At 39.1% G+C, this 17451-nt stretch overlaps 1 protein-coding gene and 4 long non-coding RNA genes across 5 annotated transcripts; 1 reads left to right on the top strand and 4 right to left on the bottom strand.

Annotated features, from left to right (window-relative positions):
• Window positions 1–93: 93 nt before the first annotated feature.
• LOC124329411 lies at window positions 94–800 on the bottom strand. Its single transcript, XR_006916790.1, has 3 exons — window positions 627–800; window positions 312–478; window positions 94–233 (listed from the first exon to the last, which is right to left on the bottom strand). It is a non-coding gene; the product is annotated as an uncharacterized LOC124329411 (long non-coding RNA).
• Window positions 801–1816: 1016 nt separating this feature from the next.
• LOC124329414 lies at window positions 1817–2764 on the bottom strand. The gene is made up of 3 exons (XR_006916793.1): window positions 2446–2764; window positions 2268–2344; window positions 1817–2189 (listed from the first exon to the last, which is right to left on the bottom strand). It is a non-coding gene; the product is annotated as an uncharacterized LOC124329414 (long non-coding RNA).
• Window positions 2765–4204: 1440 nt separating this feature from the next.
• LOC124329403 lies at window positions 4205–5694 on the bottom strand. Its single transcript, XR_006916782.1, has 5 exons — window positions 5561–5694; window positions 5156–5499; window positions 4705–5073; window positions 4363–4486; window positions 4205–4279 (listed from the first exon to the last, which is right to left on the bottom strand). It is a non-coding gene; the product is annotated as an uncharacterized LOC124329403 (long non-coding RNA).
• A 1456-nt stretch (window positions 5695–7150) lies between these two features.
• Window positions 7151–9169, bottom strand: LOC124329395. Its single transcript, XM_046788476.1, has 6 exons — window positions 8907–9169; window positions 8651–8848; window positions 8486–8567; window positions 8265–8409; window positions 7993–8193; window positions 7151–7919 (listed from the first exon to the last, which is right to left on the bottom strand). Exons 2-5 carry the CDS (start codon window positions 8778–8780, stop codon window positions 8104–8106), a joined length of 447 nt encoding a protein of 148 aa, XP_046644432.1. The 5' UTR covers window positions 8781–8848; window positions 8907–9169; the 3' UTR covers window positions 7151–7919; window positions 7993–8103.
• Window positions 9170–11616: 2447 nt separating this feature from the next.
• On the top strand, window positions 11617–12994 carry LOC124329396. Its single transcript, XR_006916767.1, has 3 exons — window positions 11617–11824; window positions 11892–12068; window positions 12128–12994. It is a non-coding gene; the product is annotated as an uncharacterized LOC124329396 (long non-coding RNA).
• Window positions 12995–17451: the final 4457 nt, after the last annotated feature.

The following is a 17451-nucleotide window of genomic DNA, read 5'->3' as shown; positions in this document are numbered from 1 at the left end:
TGTTATATATATATATGTTAAAGATAATTTGTTTTGCCAATTAATAAGATTTTTAATAAGAAAATTGTTAGAAATCATTTGAATTCACGGCGGTGTGTGTTAATAGTTAACAAAGTGGCAGTTGTTGAAACTATAGATTTGCTTCGATAAAAATAGAAGTAAAGCTATTTTTTTCATCGGTCGTTGTTTTTTTGGGTAGTCAGCCGAAGTGTTGAATTGGTTGATACCTACAACTGCTCCAAGAATAAATGGACAATGGAAACATAGTTTGAAGTTAAGATTTAAAATTTGGATACTGTGAGATGCCATACCGTTACACAGCAGTGTAAGTTGCCTGACATTTATATGTTGTGGCGTTGGGTTTCATACTAAAATAGGAATAAAATTCCATGTTCACAATGTTGGATGTTGTGGTGACTACCGCAGGAGCTGAGTTTCCGTTTACATGGGACAAATAAGCAGTCTCTCTGTATCTAAGCTGAAAAGTCGAACAGGTTATGTCATCATTCCACCTAATATGGTGAAAATACACGAGTAAATTTAATTAGAAATACAAAGTCCAGTATAAAAGGGCTTTGTGTTGAAATGATGAAATACAATCGATTTGAAATCGATGCATTGCTTACAGAAATTTCACCTTTGCCTGTCTCCAAATTGAAGGTGGTGAATGTCAACCGGATTCGCTTTCATGCTGGCACGACAATGTTGACATGACATTCCCTGTCATTCCCGTAGTCGCCGGGGAAGTTGGGAGACTGGACAACACTGGTGCCCGCTGACGTGGCATTGGTGCACATATTTTCGCATCCATTGAATCCACAAATTTCATCCACAGACGCGTAGATTCACGTGACAAATAGGCAATATAAAATTTCGTTCATTAGACATTTTCACCATTCACAAATTGAGTTTCAAATGATTTTATCGAATTAAGTTACTTGCTGCTGGATCGAAAACGGAACAAGAACTCCCTTGGCTCTGTCGAGGTTAGAAAATGGAAGCGTTTGAAACTTTAAAAAAAAATATCGCATGAATTACCGATGCAAAATGAAATTTACCGTCACATGAAATTCACCGGATTTACCGTCATGAAATTTACCGTTATTGCTTGGTTGTTGCGGAAACTATGGCAGGAATCGTGTGGCCAGTTTTCGAACGCATTAGAGCACTCGAGTCATCACCAACCTGACAATTCAAAACAAAATTTGGATAATTACATCGAACGCTGAAATTCGATTTCTTTTCCTTGCGGTAACATAACCGTAGCCAGTCTCCAAATTGAAGGTGGTGAATTTCAATTGGATCATCCGTTCTGCTGGCGCGGTTATGGTGATAATGCATTGCCTTTCCTCACCCCCGTAGTCGCCTGGAAAGTTGGAAGACTGGACAACACCTCCCGCTGACGTCAAATTGGTGCACACATTTCCACACGCTTCGCTCCAGCAAGGATTTGTAGAGGCGTGCAGTTTCGTGATTCAATTAAACGAGAGAAAATTACGATTCATTCGGTTGTTTTAACCTCAAGTTTGTTAGGGCAATCGATTCAAGTTCATTACCTGGATGAGAAACGGAGCAATTGAAAAGAATCGCTAAACGAGTTGTGTTAGTTGTTGTGGGTTTGTCCGTCGTTGTCGTCGTGGCAGTTTGACTGGGCCAGGTTTTTCTCGCTATCAACTTGGTCGTTGTGCTCTTCTGGGAATTGCAGATTTCGCGACGGTTTTCCTGTTTTGTACATCGGTGTGAGCTTGAGGTTAAATATTGAAACCAAAACGAGTATTTGTCAAACAACTTACCCCATCAGCAACGACGGCCAGGCAGACGACAGCCAAAAGGAAGAGAATCGAAAAGAACTTCATTTTCGACAGGCGAGTTGGGGGGTTGTGAATCCAACGTCGAAATGGGTCGTCTTTTATATTCGCTGCAGTTTTCTGTATCGATATTTAACGCAGCCGTCAGTTTTTTCTATATCGATTGAAACTGGGACAAAAGGAGGGACGTTAGAAACAGTTAGGATCTCGTCCCACGCATACAGAAATTGGCAACCAAATGGCGACACGTATAGCCGAAAAAACCAAACTCTTGTTCTGATTGGTGGACAAGGGAATGCACAACGAACAGAGTTACACCCAAAATGAGGGTCGTCACGAAGGTTGTCACGTCTAATTAGCGAAGGCGTCGAAGGAAGAGATCTGAAAAGGGCAACGAATAAAATGTGTCAAATAAAATGTTGCAATCCTTACTAGAGAACTTGGACCAGAGTTACTAACACAAGGCGCGTCGCTCACCGCTGAAAGGATTGACGAGTCATCCAGCTGTCTGTAGTAGGATTCAAGGCGTGTTGGTTCTAAAAATGAAATGACATCTTCTTTCAAAAGTCAATAAAAATGAAATGACATCTTCTTTCAAAAGTCAATCAAAGAATATAAAAAAACAAATAAATCTTACGTGCTTCTCGTTCACGCTTCATAGTTTGACGACTAATCTCTCAGCAGATCGTCCATCCGCAAACAGGAATTCCAGAAGAAAAAGAAAACCTTTAATTAGGCCATCAAAGTATTAACCTAGACAATGGTAGGCTTACAGCCGCATCAGCCTCACTCCAGTGGATTACTCCGCATTGCGTAGTCATTAGCAGAGGCTCCCACCAGTTTTCATTTCTTTTGCCTACAAACAGTCAAGCGATGAAATGTTTTAAAAATCTAATTGTCATGATTACCTCATCATTCAAATGGAAAAAGATAGCATTTCTGGTTTCTATGACAAGAATTGGATTCTGACACACTCAGCAGGCAGTGTCGATGGCGGTAGGGGAGAAAAAATCACATCATTAGGCCTACACAAACAAGCAGTTAAGGATTAGAGAAAGAGAAGGCAGTTACAAGTGTGCCGATAAGTCAGTAAAATAATTTCTCTAATCTAATCTAAAAGTGAAATGAGGTGAAAAAATGGAAGCAGTTCAATAGTTTCTATAATTTTCTAGACAACTTCATGGACAATCAGTGAAGCAGCAAATGGGTCTACCCTATGTGATATAACAATCTTGTAGCAATATGGATTACATAATTACTTTTGTTGTGTTTCTGCATAGGGTAGGACAAAAAGCTGGTAGCCTACAGGTAGCAAAAGACGACAGCAGTTTGGCAAAATGGACAGCAGCTCTCTGAAATTTTTCCGTCTTTTTATTATTTTGCATTTACTAGATCATTAATGTGTTACTCAAGAATATTAAATACGAAGACTTCAAAGGAAACGATCCAAGACTTATTGCTAGCGCCAGCCTTAACGAGCACGGACTAGAGGGTAAAATTTTTACTCGATTGATTAGAAAAAGCGTTTTTAAACCCGAATTGGACGTAGAAAAAACTGAAATGCAGAGTGCACCTCTTGAGGGAATCGATTATAATGTATACTTTATTTCACATCACTTCAAGCAAAGACGACGGATCTCATCGACGCCATTCTGGAAACGGGCGAAATTGACATCAACGACGTTGATAATAACGGAGTCACACCTCTCCATTACGCAATAATTGGACCCAATCCGACGATAATCGTCCCCCATCTCCTTCAAAAGGGAGCCAATCCCAACGGTGCCGGTAGAAATGGAATCACTCCGCTTCATTTGGCGACACAATTTGCAAAAGACGTGCAGCTCGTCGAGATACTCCTCAATCATCCAGACGTGGATATCAACCGCTTGGACAATGCCGGGCGAAATGGCTGGATTACGCAATGAAAAACGCGCATGGGCACGGCGAAAGAATTGCCAATCTGTTGCGGAAAGAGAAAACACACCGGGTGCGAAGGTAAAAATGGGATTCAATCCTACGATAAACGTTCCCCATCAAATTCAGCTGGGAGCCCAACCTAGCATTCCTGACAAGAATGGAATCATAGCAGAATCAACGGACGTCTTTGAGCTACTCTTTAACAGTGAAGCGGTGGGTGTTGGTTATTGCGACATACGAGAACGTTTTTTCTATCCAACAAATGTCTGTCCTGTTAACTCTTATTCAGTTCTTCTTCATCCGTCTCTACCCAATAAAAACGAATGAGAACCGTCTGAGAAAATACGGGGCAGAGGAAGAATCACGAACTGCTGTCTACCCATTTTCTTTCTAGTATTATATCCTAACAAGAGATTAGGATAAAAATAGGCTAATAAAGCATTTTCACCTACGGTAACCCATTGGGACCTTGATATCTTAGCGGAAGTTTGGCTTCTCTCTGTACCAATGTTCGTATTTTCTTAGTGCTATTAACAAATAAACAAAAATGTCTATGAATTCATAGAAAAACAAAATTGTCATCAAACTACTAGAAATATTATGCAATCTAGAAGTAAAGAAACTTGTTCTTTACCTGAACAAAGGCAGCGGCGGTGTGTATGGAGATCAATCACAGATTTCGTGGTCTTCAAGACGTTGAGAAAATACACAGGGCGGAATCACGAAGTTGAAGTCGGGACGCCGGAAGGCGATATTTCCTGGAATGAATTGTAGTTGTTGTTATTAGTGATATAATTTGGTGTCAGACTGCGTTAAACGCAATATCCCATCCAGAATAAACAGCATTCGTGTGTAATTAAGTTTAATCTTTGATTTAAACTGGAGAGAATTAAACAACAAAAGTAGCCAGTAAACCCTATAGATAAGCTCGACTAGAAGTTAATGTCATAATTCAACCCCAATTAATTGTCCTAACCTTCAGAAATTCGGTGTGTAGCTGGTCTAGCTCGAAAGAGAAGGGCGTCTAGTATATGGACGGGCCGCAGTGAATGGAATTTTTGGAGTTGGACGAATGCTACTCGGCCGGGTGGTACCGTGGTAGTCGACAGGAGGCGGATGTCGGAAGTGGAGTATATTCCCGATGAGTACTGCTGGGTACAATTGGAAGATTCCAATATGAGCCAGGAGATCGAGGCCTGGTGGATGGAGGCCTATGGTGGGCCTTGGCTTGAAGCTAGTCGTAGGACGTCGAGTATAACTGGAGGACCTGGAACAAGTTGATGGTACAATCCATGGACGAACGGTGATTGTTTTAGTTGACGGAGTATGGGCACCCCTCCCGAATCTATGCAAAGAGATATAAAACAAGTCGCTCCATCAATTATTCGTTCAAAAAGAAAGGGCCAAAAAGAGTGGCTGCAGTATACTTGAGAATTATGCCGAGGTTCTACGAGGGTTGATCCATGACCAATTGACCAGATATTGGCGATCCAGGCACGTGTTGCTGATTAAATCCAATCGGTGTCGGTAGTAGTCCAGAATGGCGTAAGGAGAATGGACAAGGAGCTTCAGACTTGGGACTAAACTTCAGCAAAGTCCGTTTTCTCCAACATCTCATCGAGGAAGTGGCCAGCTGGATTCTCCAACTGATGGCCATGTTGTGGAGTCAAGAAAGACAGGAGACAACTCGAATGGCTACCACAAAGTGGCCATTCTTCTCTTAACACTACCACTTGACTATCAACTCGCTCTCCAAATGTTGTTGGCCGCCCTGGAAGAATATAACTGCATCACAAAAATGACACCGAAATTTGAATGACTTAACATATTACCTTGGACAACCATTTAGCCTCTTGAGGTTATTCTCTGGTGCTTGAATGTCCAGCACCTTGTCCGTGAGCCAATCAAACATGGCGTGACGTGAGACCAGCTGCCACTTCTCTAGGAACGCCAAAAGCAAAAGCAGAAAAAAAACTGTAAAACAAAAGCAACCGAATTATTGCCTGTGAGAATTCTTGACTTCTGAGTGACTTACCGGTTGAATAACAAAAAGAATTGACGTCGCAACAGCAAAAAAAAAAAGAAGAAGCGAAATATACAACTAAATGCTCCTTCAAAATTCCTTTTCATTCTTGCCCATGTCATAAGTCTACGAGTCATAAGACTACCAGGAAACAGATAATATAAATAAAATCAAGAACTTAAAACATTTCTAAGAGACGACAATAAAACGTTGCGCTCGAACTGAGGCTCGGTGACCAACTGACGAAAGTGAGTAACGCCCCCCTTGAAACAAAGAGAAACGGGAGGAAGGGTTTGAAAAGCGGCGGCCATCATGAAATTTTTTCTCTCCCTTCCTCCTCCACCATAACCAGAATTTAACAACTAACTCAAATTTGCATATTTCGACTAAGAATAAAAGCTAACTGTGTCTTTCAAACAAATGGAGCAGTTACACATCCTGCGTTGCGCATTCTCCGCAAATGCGAAAATCTCATTTGTGTCCAAGCTGGTGTGTGTCGCCTACAGCGTCTTATGGGAAAACCAACTTCTCCTCGGTAATAAAATTGTTTTCTTACCTATAACTTTGATTTCCCCCCCTTTTCTTCCTAACAGTGAATACTTTATTCATTTCTCTATTACCTAATTTTTATTTCTATCCCCAATTCCATCTGGTTAATTTTTAATTAATTTTTGTTTGTGACTGGTTTTTTTTTTGTCTCTTGTAGCAGAAGAATTTCGTTCGTAGCGTGGTCGATTCTGTGTAGAAACGTCTGCTACAGGAGACGAACAAAAAACCAGTCACAAACAAAAATTAATTAAAAATCAACCAGATGGAATTGGGGATAGAAATAAAAATTAGGTAATAGAGAAATGAATAAAGTATTCACTGTTAGGAAGAAAAGGGGGGAAATCAAAGTTATAGGTAAGAAAACAACTGTTTTAACGGGAAGAAGTTGGTTTTCCCATAAGACGCTGTAGGCGACACACACCAGCTTGGACACAAATGAGATTTTCGCATTTGCGGAGAATGCGCAACGCAGGATGTGTAACTGCTCCATTGCCGAGTGTAGCGATAATTTTAACATTTTTCTTTTGTTTTATATTTTTAAATTGGGCGGGAGGGAACATTTGATTTAGGCGGGAGACAACCTAAATACGAATAACATGGCTGCTGATACTTCTTTCTCCGACTTTTTCTATGACTTTGATTAACTAAAACAATGACTAATTCTCCCACAGTATTTGACACAACCGCAGATTGAAAAATAAACAATTGATGTCATGCAATTATATTTGGGAGTATTGAAGATAACACGGCTTCATAGCATTTAAATAATCTTTTGTAGATAATTTAGTTCAAGCTCGTGCTAAATAATAGTTGACCAGAAGTTGATATTCGATTTCCCAAACATTACTATATAGTGTGAATCAGTTTATTCATACTGCAGACAAAGTTTTATTATGGGGCAGGGAAAAACATAAACGAAGAAACATTCGATAATAAAAACGGTTATTTTTTTGTTTCGTTTCCAACTACAACCGGTTTCCCAAGAATATTAGAATTTTGAAGACTTCATTTATATAAGTCATCCCCCCCCCCACTTAAATCATATTTACATTATAGCTTACAAGTGTGCTAGAGAAAAACCAGGATAAGATCTGCCGTAATAAGCACCACTCAACAAAATGCCCTGGGCTAGTTTTGAAACACCTAAAAAGATTATATAGAATAATAAATTACTAATGGACCAGTTCCCTTTTATGACCACCATGGAAGAAAAACAAAAAAGATTCAACCAGAAGTCATGTTAAAGCGCTGCTTTAACAAATCAAGCAAATAATAATTTAAAAAAAAAATGATAAATGGAAACAATGAATATCTAGCGAAATTGACGTGACGACGAATGGATTTAACGATTATGTTTAGGAGGAGGGCTTCACGATCGGAAAATATGTCCCGTGTTTTTAGATATTAAGATTCCACACCTTGATTATAGATGCGGGTTTGTATATAATCTTAGACGCTCTTGTCGGGTCCCAACCAGCGGCGCATGAGGAAGTAGAACACGGTGCAGATGTACAGTAATAAGAGAAGTGCGCAGGTGACGGCCAACGCCAGAACGGACGTCTTTGTTGGGCAAGTGCTGTTGAATACGGTCACCGTCTCTTCATGGACTGTGTAAGTACCTATGATACATTTTTTTAAAATCAATTATCATTCCTATATCGTGACCGATTCAAATTTCCCGCCTAATCTTACTGTTGTTGGGGAAATTGGCCGGCAAGGTGGCAGTCTGTCGGTGGCTGAATTTCGTATCTTCATCTCCAAAGTCAAGAACGAGAATCGAGACGAGAATTTCGTGCGACATGGTCAGTCCTCTTCGGTCTTGTCAACTTTCTCGGCGCTAACGGCGCTTACGTCCCAGGATTCTATCGTGTCTCTTCCCCATTGGCAATTAGCCTGCAATCCATCAATGGTTCGTTATGACGTTATTTTAATTGAAATATAGGGCGTATAATATACGATCGTACCGGTTCGCAAGGTCCTAGACAATATCGCACGTTGCACTGGAAGATGACACCGTAGCTCTCGGTGAAGCGGAAAGCTTCGTAGGTGCTCTGCAGAGCAGTTCCGTCCGGAATGAAGCGAGGGAAGATGGATGGATCAGTTGGGCAACTAATATTAAGTATAAAAGAATATAATTAAATTAGATTTTGTTAAAAAAATTGAATTTCAGATTTTAAATTCTTACCCGTCATCGTCGATGATCTGAAAGGTACTTCTGGAGTCTTTGGCCATGGCAAGGCAGCTGCGAGCGAAAATGCCGTAGGGAGCTGAATTTGAAAAAGATAATAATAATTTAGTTAGCCTATTTCTAATGTTGCAATATTCAAATGATGATTCCGTTTCATATTACTGTTTCCGGGAATTTCAATGCGGAATTCGATACGCGTTGACAGGAGGCGTTCAGGGGCTAATTTCGTATACCTTTTGACATTATGCAGGTAAAATCGGGGGAAAGGTAAGATAAATTCATGGTCGGGCATTAATAAGAACGGCTTCAGTGTAGTATTCGACCGCTTTAGTGGTGTAAGCTGGAGCTTCGGTGTAGTAGCTGGGAACAGAGTTGTACTTAGGATCAGTGTAGTAAGTAGCTGAGGACAGAGTAGTACTTATAAGACTCGGTGAAGGATAATGATGGGGCAGTATACTAAATCGTGTAGTACTCCGGTGCCTTGATGGTGAAACTTGGGGCAGAGTATTACTTCGGGACGTCGGTGTAGTAGCTCAAGGGAAGCGTAGTAACTGGTCGTTGGTTGTTGTTTAGTATAAGGCGGCGGCGTTGTGATTTGTTATCCGCCATACCAATGATACAAAATTACAAAGGTACACCAGCGGTCGACCCAGCCATCACAACACCCAACAGCAGCACGTCACTATAGTTAACTAAACAATTCATAAATTTAAACATTAATATTCAGTATAAATAACTGTCAAACAATTAGAAAAGAGTACCAACTGGAATACTAACAAATACCCTGCTAGCAAGCTCCCGTCTTTAAGACGTCTTTTGGTTGGAATTCTTGGATTGGCTGTCCGTCCCTTGGACATCTTCTCCTGAGCCTTATTGCAGTGAATTAACGCCCCAAAAGATATCCAGCAAGGATGGAGTCTTTCTTTCCCCCTATGTCCGAATTGAATCTTTTTTTGATGCACTATGGACCTCAAGATTAAGCTTCCCCCTACGTCCGCGCGGCATCTTCTGCGGATGTATAAAATAAATCCTAAAAAGACGTACAATGGATGTACAAGAAAAGTTTAAATAACGTTTTCGAAACGTTCGGGGTTGTACAGAAGACGAAAAAAAGATCCGACTCAGACCAGCGTCGAATCTACAACCTTTACCTTTTTATCCTAGCTCGCTAACCACTTCACCAATCGACTTGTAAATTATTTAGATATTTATTAATTAAAATCCGTTTTTCTGCACACATGGACTTAGAAAGTTTTCTAGTTTTTGTTAGTATAGAAAATAGGAGTTCGAGGGTAGCGGGCGTGTTTGTCGAAAATGCTAGTACTTGACCTAATATTTTACGTAAGACTACCTAAGTTTTTAGAAATCGGTATAATTTTTAAGCAAAAGAATGCATGCTTCAAAAGGTTCAAGTTGGAAAATGTAAAATAAATAAGTTTATTGAAAATTTATCTACTTGACAAGTAGATTGCAAATACTAATGGATAAACTAATAACTATGAAATCGACTTGAACTAATTCTACCGCTACTGTAGAGTTTAGAGAAAAACTGAACTTGTCAACATCTCTGCCGGTTGCCGGCGGGATGGCCTTGGTAATAACTAAAATCTATGACCGTAGTGGATTAATAAATGCCATCTTATGGCTGTCTTTTCTGTACCTAACTTAGACGAGAGGAATACATCCTTAATGGATGAATAAAGGTAATCTTTTGGCTGTCTTTTTTGTAGCCAACTTCGACGAGGGAAACAAATCCGTTATGGATGAAAAAGAACCATCTATTGGCTGTTTTTTCTGTATCTAAATTAGACAAGCGGGACACATCCTTAATGGATGAACAAAGGTCATCTTTTGGCTGTCTTTTTGTACCGAACTATGACGAGGGAAACACATCCGTAATGGACGAAAAAGGGTCATCTTTTGGCTGTCTTTTCTGTACCCAACTTCGACGAGAGAAACACATCCGTAATGGATGAAAATGGGCCATCTTTTGGAAGTATTTTCTGTACCTAACTTAGACAAGCAGGAAACATCCGTAATGGATGAAAAAGGGTCATCCAAAAGATAAAATTCTAGGTTTCAAACTGGATGGACGGGGTTTGGACGTATCTACGTCCGATGGATGAAAACTGGACGGGCTTTGCTATTAGCAGGGTAGAAAAAAACTGTTTGTTTTTTTACACATAACTCAATGTAAAAAACAAAATATTTACCCATGATTACGAATTGGTTACACGAAGAGATAGGAAAATACCGTAGTGGTCTAGTTGTTATTTTTACCAAACCCCACAAGAGTTGAAGAATCTGAGCATTATGTCTACGTACGTGGTAAACGAAGTATAACAAATTGTGAATATTAAATAAAGCTTGTGAACAACTTTCTCATAAATTTGCGTGAAAGAGCCACCAAGAAATTCATTAAGTTGTATGTAAGTTGTTAGTTGTCTTGTCTTCTGGCTGTTCAATCTTGAATTTCAGACTGAATCGAAAAATTTAAAACTGAATTAATACTATAGTACTAGATAAATATTAAATAACTAATTATCTGTGTATTTTCTTAAAACTAGTTCGGAAATAATTATGAATATGATTAATGATTTTATCAAAATAATCTCTGAAATAATTAAATACCTTAAAAATTCCGTTATGTGGCAACCGTGCCAAATAGCAAATGCACGCTAGACGTCACGGTCACGCTAAGAAAAATTTTTCACTCAGGATATGCAATCGGATTCAGGAATCTCAATCTCAATCTGGGATTAGGGAAAATAAGTAACGCCCATTGTTAAAGATCATTATCCCTGAGGGTTATACTTCTAGTATACCGAAGGCTCTTAAGTTTCTGATCATGTCATGTATCGTATCGTATCGTAGTAATCGATACCTTCTTGGAGTTGGGCTCCAAAAGGTTTATTGTCAGTTTGGTCTTTTGCTATCTTCTTTTTTTCTACTTGACCGATTTATTCCAAATTTCGGTAACCTTCTTAACTTAATTTCTTTGAGTATTACTGGATATTTTCGTTCGTATCTGTTTAAGTTTTTTTTATTTATTTTTTTCCGTAATCCCCATGTGTAGCTTTTCTAGTCTTAGGGCAACTGCATGTTTGTGAGCCTTTGCATGTGAACGCCCGTATCCATTTTCCACTACTTCTTTCCGCAATTTTCATTCCCTTTACTTTTGTCAAGCGTGGTCGAAAGACTCGTAGCCATTGCATCCTAGGATACGTCATGTTTTCTGTTTGTTTTAAATTTGTATCAGTGCACAAAAAACTTAGTGCATAATCGTGACGTGTTGCAGCCAAACTCTCTGAAAAATGGATTCAACAAATTATGGAGGTATTTAAAAATTTCGTTGGAATATTCATGTGACTACTGACTTTGACTACTAATTTCCATCATGTAGGATACATTTTACTCCATATTATAGTCGTTGGTCTATCAAAAGATCATCCACTGACAGCTCCTGATGCCTTGGAATTGGCTTATAAATTTCAAGACGGTGCAAAACAATGAAGCATCTATGGTTCTTTGTGCTAACTTCGTCTCACTCATTGTCTTGGGAATATTGTCCTGCCACAAGGTATCCAATTATATGTTCTACCGTTAAAGTGTCACAAGCTAATTTATTTGTTATCATAGGTTGCATTCCTCTAAATCTGGCTATTAGCACTTTGGCTTCATTGAAAGAGCTTGCACGATAGAATCTTTTTTCCTGGTCACCTCATTCAAGTTGTTTTTTCAGCAGAACTAAACTTTAAGCAAATGGAGCTTTATCACGCTATACCCATGTTCTTCTATTTGCTGGCTTCTTGTCACCGTAGGGGTTCCTCCTTAATATCAACTTTGAAATTTGATAAGTATTGGGATTGTAACATTGGCCACTTTTACCATTATTTGGTATCTATTTTTACAATTTCATAATGGGCTTTTGCAACAAGTTCTCTCCAGAGTCTTTCCTTTCAACCGCGGAATTTTTGAAGATTATGTTGCCAACTTCTGGTGCACATTAAATGTTTTGGTAAAAATCCGACGAATAATGGAACCCACCGCTATCGCTAGATATTGTTTACTGCTAACAGCTCTTTTCAGTTTCCCTTGTGGACTTCATCTATATTTTAAGAACAGTTCGCGTAATTTGCATATCTCTTTGATCAACGTGTCTCTTGCATTTTTCCTATTCTCCTATCACGTCCTTGAGAAATCAATCCTTTTAGTAACGTTGCCTGCTTCCATAGCTAGTCCTTATTTCTCATTCACTGCCTTCTGGTTTCTCTCCATTTCCCATTTCTCTATGTTACCACAGTACGCCAAAGATGATTTGATTATCCCTGATGTGGTTGACTTGCTCTCTATTGTTTGCTGGCTCATAGCAGCTTGATATTAGATTTGCCTCAATCTATGGAGTTAAAATGTCTAGCTGGTATTTCGGCGATTGGAAGTGCCGTTTTGGCTGTTATGTTTCTCACATGATATGGTTGAAAGATATTGATACAAACCTTTTCATTACTCTCAAAGTTTTAATTTATTTAAAAATATTTTGTATTGGGTCTATGGGTGCCGGACATTCAGACCAGTGGCCTGAAAATATTTTTTACTGGCCTGAATGACTGGACATTAAGGCCTGTCAAATTTGATTTTACACCTTTTTCAGGCCACTAGTGGCGCTAGCTGCCAAATCAATGCCGGAAATCAGCGCCACCACCACTACGCGACTTATACTGACTATACTGTCTGTCCTGACGCTTGCATTGTTAGTCGCGTGGTCGCGTAGTAAGAGAACAGAGCTACTGATCTTTAATTTTTTTTTGTTTAAATTTCCACGTGGTGTTAGGATACATTGAATTGGAATCATTGGTGAGTTGTATTTATTGGTAACTTTTTTAATACCGATTATTGATTGAATCTTTGATTTTTTTTAATTTCCACGTGGTGTTTGCTGGAGGCCTGAGTCACATATTGTGCGAGTCTGTGAATATTTCATTGGATACATTGAATTGGAATCATTGGTGAGTTGTATTTATTGGTAACTTTTTTAATACCGATTATTGATTGAATCTTTGATTTTTTTTTTATTTCCACGTGGTGTTTGCTGGAGGCTTGAGTCACATGTTGTGCGAGTCTGTGAATATTTCATTGGATACATTGAATCGGAATCATTGGTGAGTTGTATTTATTGGTAACTTTTTTAATACCGATTATTGATTGAATCTTTGATTTTTTTTTTTTTTCCACGTGGTGTTTGCTGGAGGCTTGAGTCACATGTTGTGCGAGTCTGTGAATATTTCATTGGATACATTGAATTGGAATCATTGGTGAGTTGTATTTATTGGTAACTTTTTTAATACCGATTATTGATTGAATCTTTGATTTTTTTTTTTTTTATTTCCACGTGGTGTTTGCTGGAGGCTTGAGTCACATGTTGTGCGAGTCTGTGAATATTTCATTGGCTACATTGAATTGGAATCATTGGTGAGTTGTATTTATTGGTAACTTTTTTAATACCGATTATTGATTGAATCTTTGATTTTTTTTTTTTTTATTTCCACGTGGTGTTTGCTGGAGGCTTGAGTCACATATTGTGCGAGTCTATGAATATTTCATTGGATACATGCCTTGACATTGCCGTCTACAGTTACATTTATTTTCTTTTGTGTGTGGTCAGTGACTCGGTGTTTCATTGGATATATGTGTTCTGGATTTCATTGGATACATGCTTGGATTTAAACACAACGGTGAGTCACTTTTTGTATGTTTGTATGTATTGTTTATTGCATTGTATGTCCACCCACCTTGTCCATCCGGGCGTCGGCAAGTCTACGCTGATGGTACTGAAGAATGAAGAGACGGTCCGTCACGTCTTCATTGCCACAGTCTTCACATAGTATTACATGGAAGAGGATCTAGTGTTTAAGGGTCTAGTTCACGGGGGGGCCGTTACCTGATAAGGGCGGACTCCTCGAGCCAGATCGTGAACGTGTATGACGGTGGACGCTACACTTAGCTGGACACCTTTAATGCTGGTTTCGATTTCTGTTTTACTTGTGTTGGACACCCGTGGTACTTGTTCTCTCTCGTCGACGAATTGAATATTTTTGGAAATATTTTTGTTTATTATTGCTTAGCTGTATTTTTTTTTTGAGCCATCCAATATAATTATTTTCTTTAATTTATTTTTGTGCATAAATATTTTACATCAAGTTCATCAAGCATCAAGTTTTATGGGAAAATTAGACAACTTTATTGGGAAAATTCAGAGCTTCAGATGGGAAAATTAGACAACTTCGTTGGGTAGAAACACAGTATTCAAGACATTTCATATTAAGAATTGAGATTTAAAAGCATTTTTATTTCTTGCCGTCATTTCTTTTTCTTTTCTTGTTTTGCAACACTCTACTTTGCGGTGGCACGTTCAAGGACGACCACAAACCATCTTTATTATATCCTTGGGCCCATGTCATTAGAGTGGAGGGTGGTTTTAATTGGTAAAGGTGATTAAAGTTGCAAGACGTGGGTTGAAGAGGGAGTAAACGGATATGTTCGCCTCGTTTTACACGCGAAAAAGCAACATAAAGTCCGTGATAACAAATTTGTGGTTGAAATGGACGTTTGTTGACGTCAATTATCACACGATCGCATGTCAACCCCTGCATTTTGTGCACAGTACAAGAAAACCCCAGCTCGACTCCATGCGATTTTGCATCAACCCTTACAGCTTCATTACGAAATGGAACTTGTACCTGATGATTTTCAGGATTGTTCATAGCGATAGGGATTACTACCTTACCTGGGGTCATCGTGATATCCTCAAACATGACTGCTTCAGCGTCAGGAATTTCGACATGAATATACTTGGGTGGGAATTGTAACTCAATATCTCTGCCACTTTTTAGTAGGAGCTGCTCCATCACACTATGCATGTTCTCCTTCTCATCTAAAGTAATGGAATCGTAAATTATTCGGGTCCCATTCGATAGACCTCGGGAAGGGTTGATGTTTTTTGTCAGATATCCTACAATATAAAAAAGACTTAATGAAGAATTTCAAAAAATCTTAGTTTTGATTACCTGGGGCACCACAGACGAAACATCCAATTAGAGCCTTGCAATTATCGTAAAAAATTGAGTGTAGCTCATTTGGTATTACAGTAGCCAAGTTACCAACCAGCGGAATTTTCCATACAAACCGCGGCGTATTAAAATGACTACTCCACCTTTTCGACTGGAAATCGTTAATCACAAGACGTTCTTTGTTGCTTGTAACAATTATTGGTGCCCATGACCAGAGTGGGTCATTTACGATGTCTGATGTTTGTAGCGTTTTAATCTTTGATACACATTCAGAATCGATGTAACTCCTTCCTTGAATGGGATTTCTCATTTTGTCGAGCATATTAGTGTGACTCTCATCTTCAGCTGCTCTCATCTGCTGCGTTAGGTCAAATTTATTGCACATGCTGAAAAGTTGTGCTCCTCTGGATCGTGGTCCAGCGGGATTGTGTTCTATTTCCTTGGATTCCGTAAACATTTTTACAACAGCACTATAGAGGGTGTAAGTAGCTGCAACCGGTGGCAATTGATAAAAGTCCCCCATTAACAGAACTGCGATACCTTAAAAAAAAATTGTGTTATGATCATGAGTATGTCCATTAACTAAACTAAGTAAGATTGCTACCATGTTACCTCCATATGGAATATCTTTTTTTCCGGTCAGTTGCTTCAGACGTTTATCGATATGGCCCAGAAATTCAGGTGATATGTAAGAAACCTCATCTATGATTATCATAATCAATTCTTCGGGTTTTAGACGGTATTTTAAATCATTTACAGCCTGAATAGATAAATCAGGCAGTTCCGTTGAAGACTTCAAATCCTTGATTGAAAATCCAAAAAGATTGTGGATCGTCCTTCCACCAGGCAAATTTCCTGCGGCTATTCCGGTTGGTGCTGCACATCTAACGATATAACCTAGTTCTTTTGCTTTTTTGTAAATGCATCTGGTCAGAAAAGATTTTCCTGTTCCAGGGCCACCATGTACGAGCAATTGTAGTGGGGCTGGGCATAAGGATCCCCTTAGTTCCGAATCTTGCTTTTTCTATTCGAAGAAGGTTAGGTTAGCATTCTTTATTTATTATACATGTTTATTAAGACTTGTTTTACCTGGAAATACGATTCGCATTGCTTTAGTATTGCGGATTGGCAAGAATTTAGTAGGTTCGTGTCGACGGCCGGTTCATCGACTATATGTGGTCCTCTTTCACCAGGAACAACATCCATTTCATCATTCCTTTGAACTTCTTCTCTTTCCTATCATAAATAAAGCAGCGAAATTGTCTTACGTTGGTAACTTCATTTTTTCATTGGGACTTACGTCATCTTTCTTCAGCTTTAATAATATTTCTTCTATTGAAGGTTCATTATCTGCATCTAGATGAAGTAATGCTCTTGCGTTGTCATAGCCTAAAGGCCTAGGCGCTGTCAGTGATGCTGGCATGTTATCAATACTTCCCATGATTTTTGATAGTGCAGCAGTTGTTCCTTGAAGATATTGATGATATTTATAGTTGGGATGATTCAGTTGATCATCAGCAGCGGCTTCAGCTCGGATAAGGTCAATAGCGATTTGGGCCAATTCTTCCTGAGCGGTCTCTTCACTGTCTTTGTGAGGTAAATTATCTAACCCGTTAAGTAAAATTGGCATTGAAGAATCTGGGACACCCCATATCGTTGCAGCTCTTCTTCCAAATTTTTGAACCGCAGCACGATCTTTTCCGCTCGTTCTTAGGTTGTGAGCCAAGTTTTTTATCCATGCCATTCTTACGGTGTCCAAAAAAGAAGCGCCTCTCCCATTTATCCCGTCTTCAAGGTTCCTGATAAAGGAGCACAATTGATTCCATGACAAATCTCCAGGAAGAGTCCCGTTTCCATTGGTTTTATAGCTGTTGTTTAGATGTAAACAACTCGTAA

Source organism: Daphnia pulicaria, chromosome 3 (assembly GCF_021234035.1).
Source record: "Daphnia pulicaria isolate SC F1-1A chromosome 3, SC_F0-13Bv2, whole genome shotgun sequence".
Classification (NCBI taxonomy): domain Eukaryota; kingdom Metazoa; phylum Arthropoda; class Branchiopoda; order Diplostraca; family Daphniidae; genus Daphnia; species Daphnia pulicaria.
Note: the sequence above shows the minus strand (reverse complement) of the source record. Positions and strands in the feature narration are given on the sequence as shown.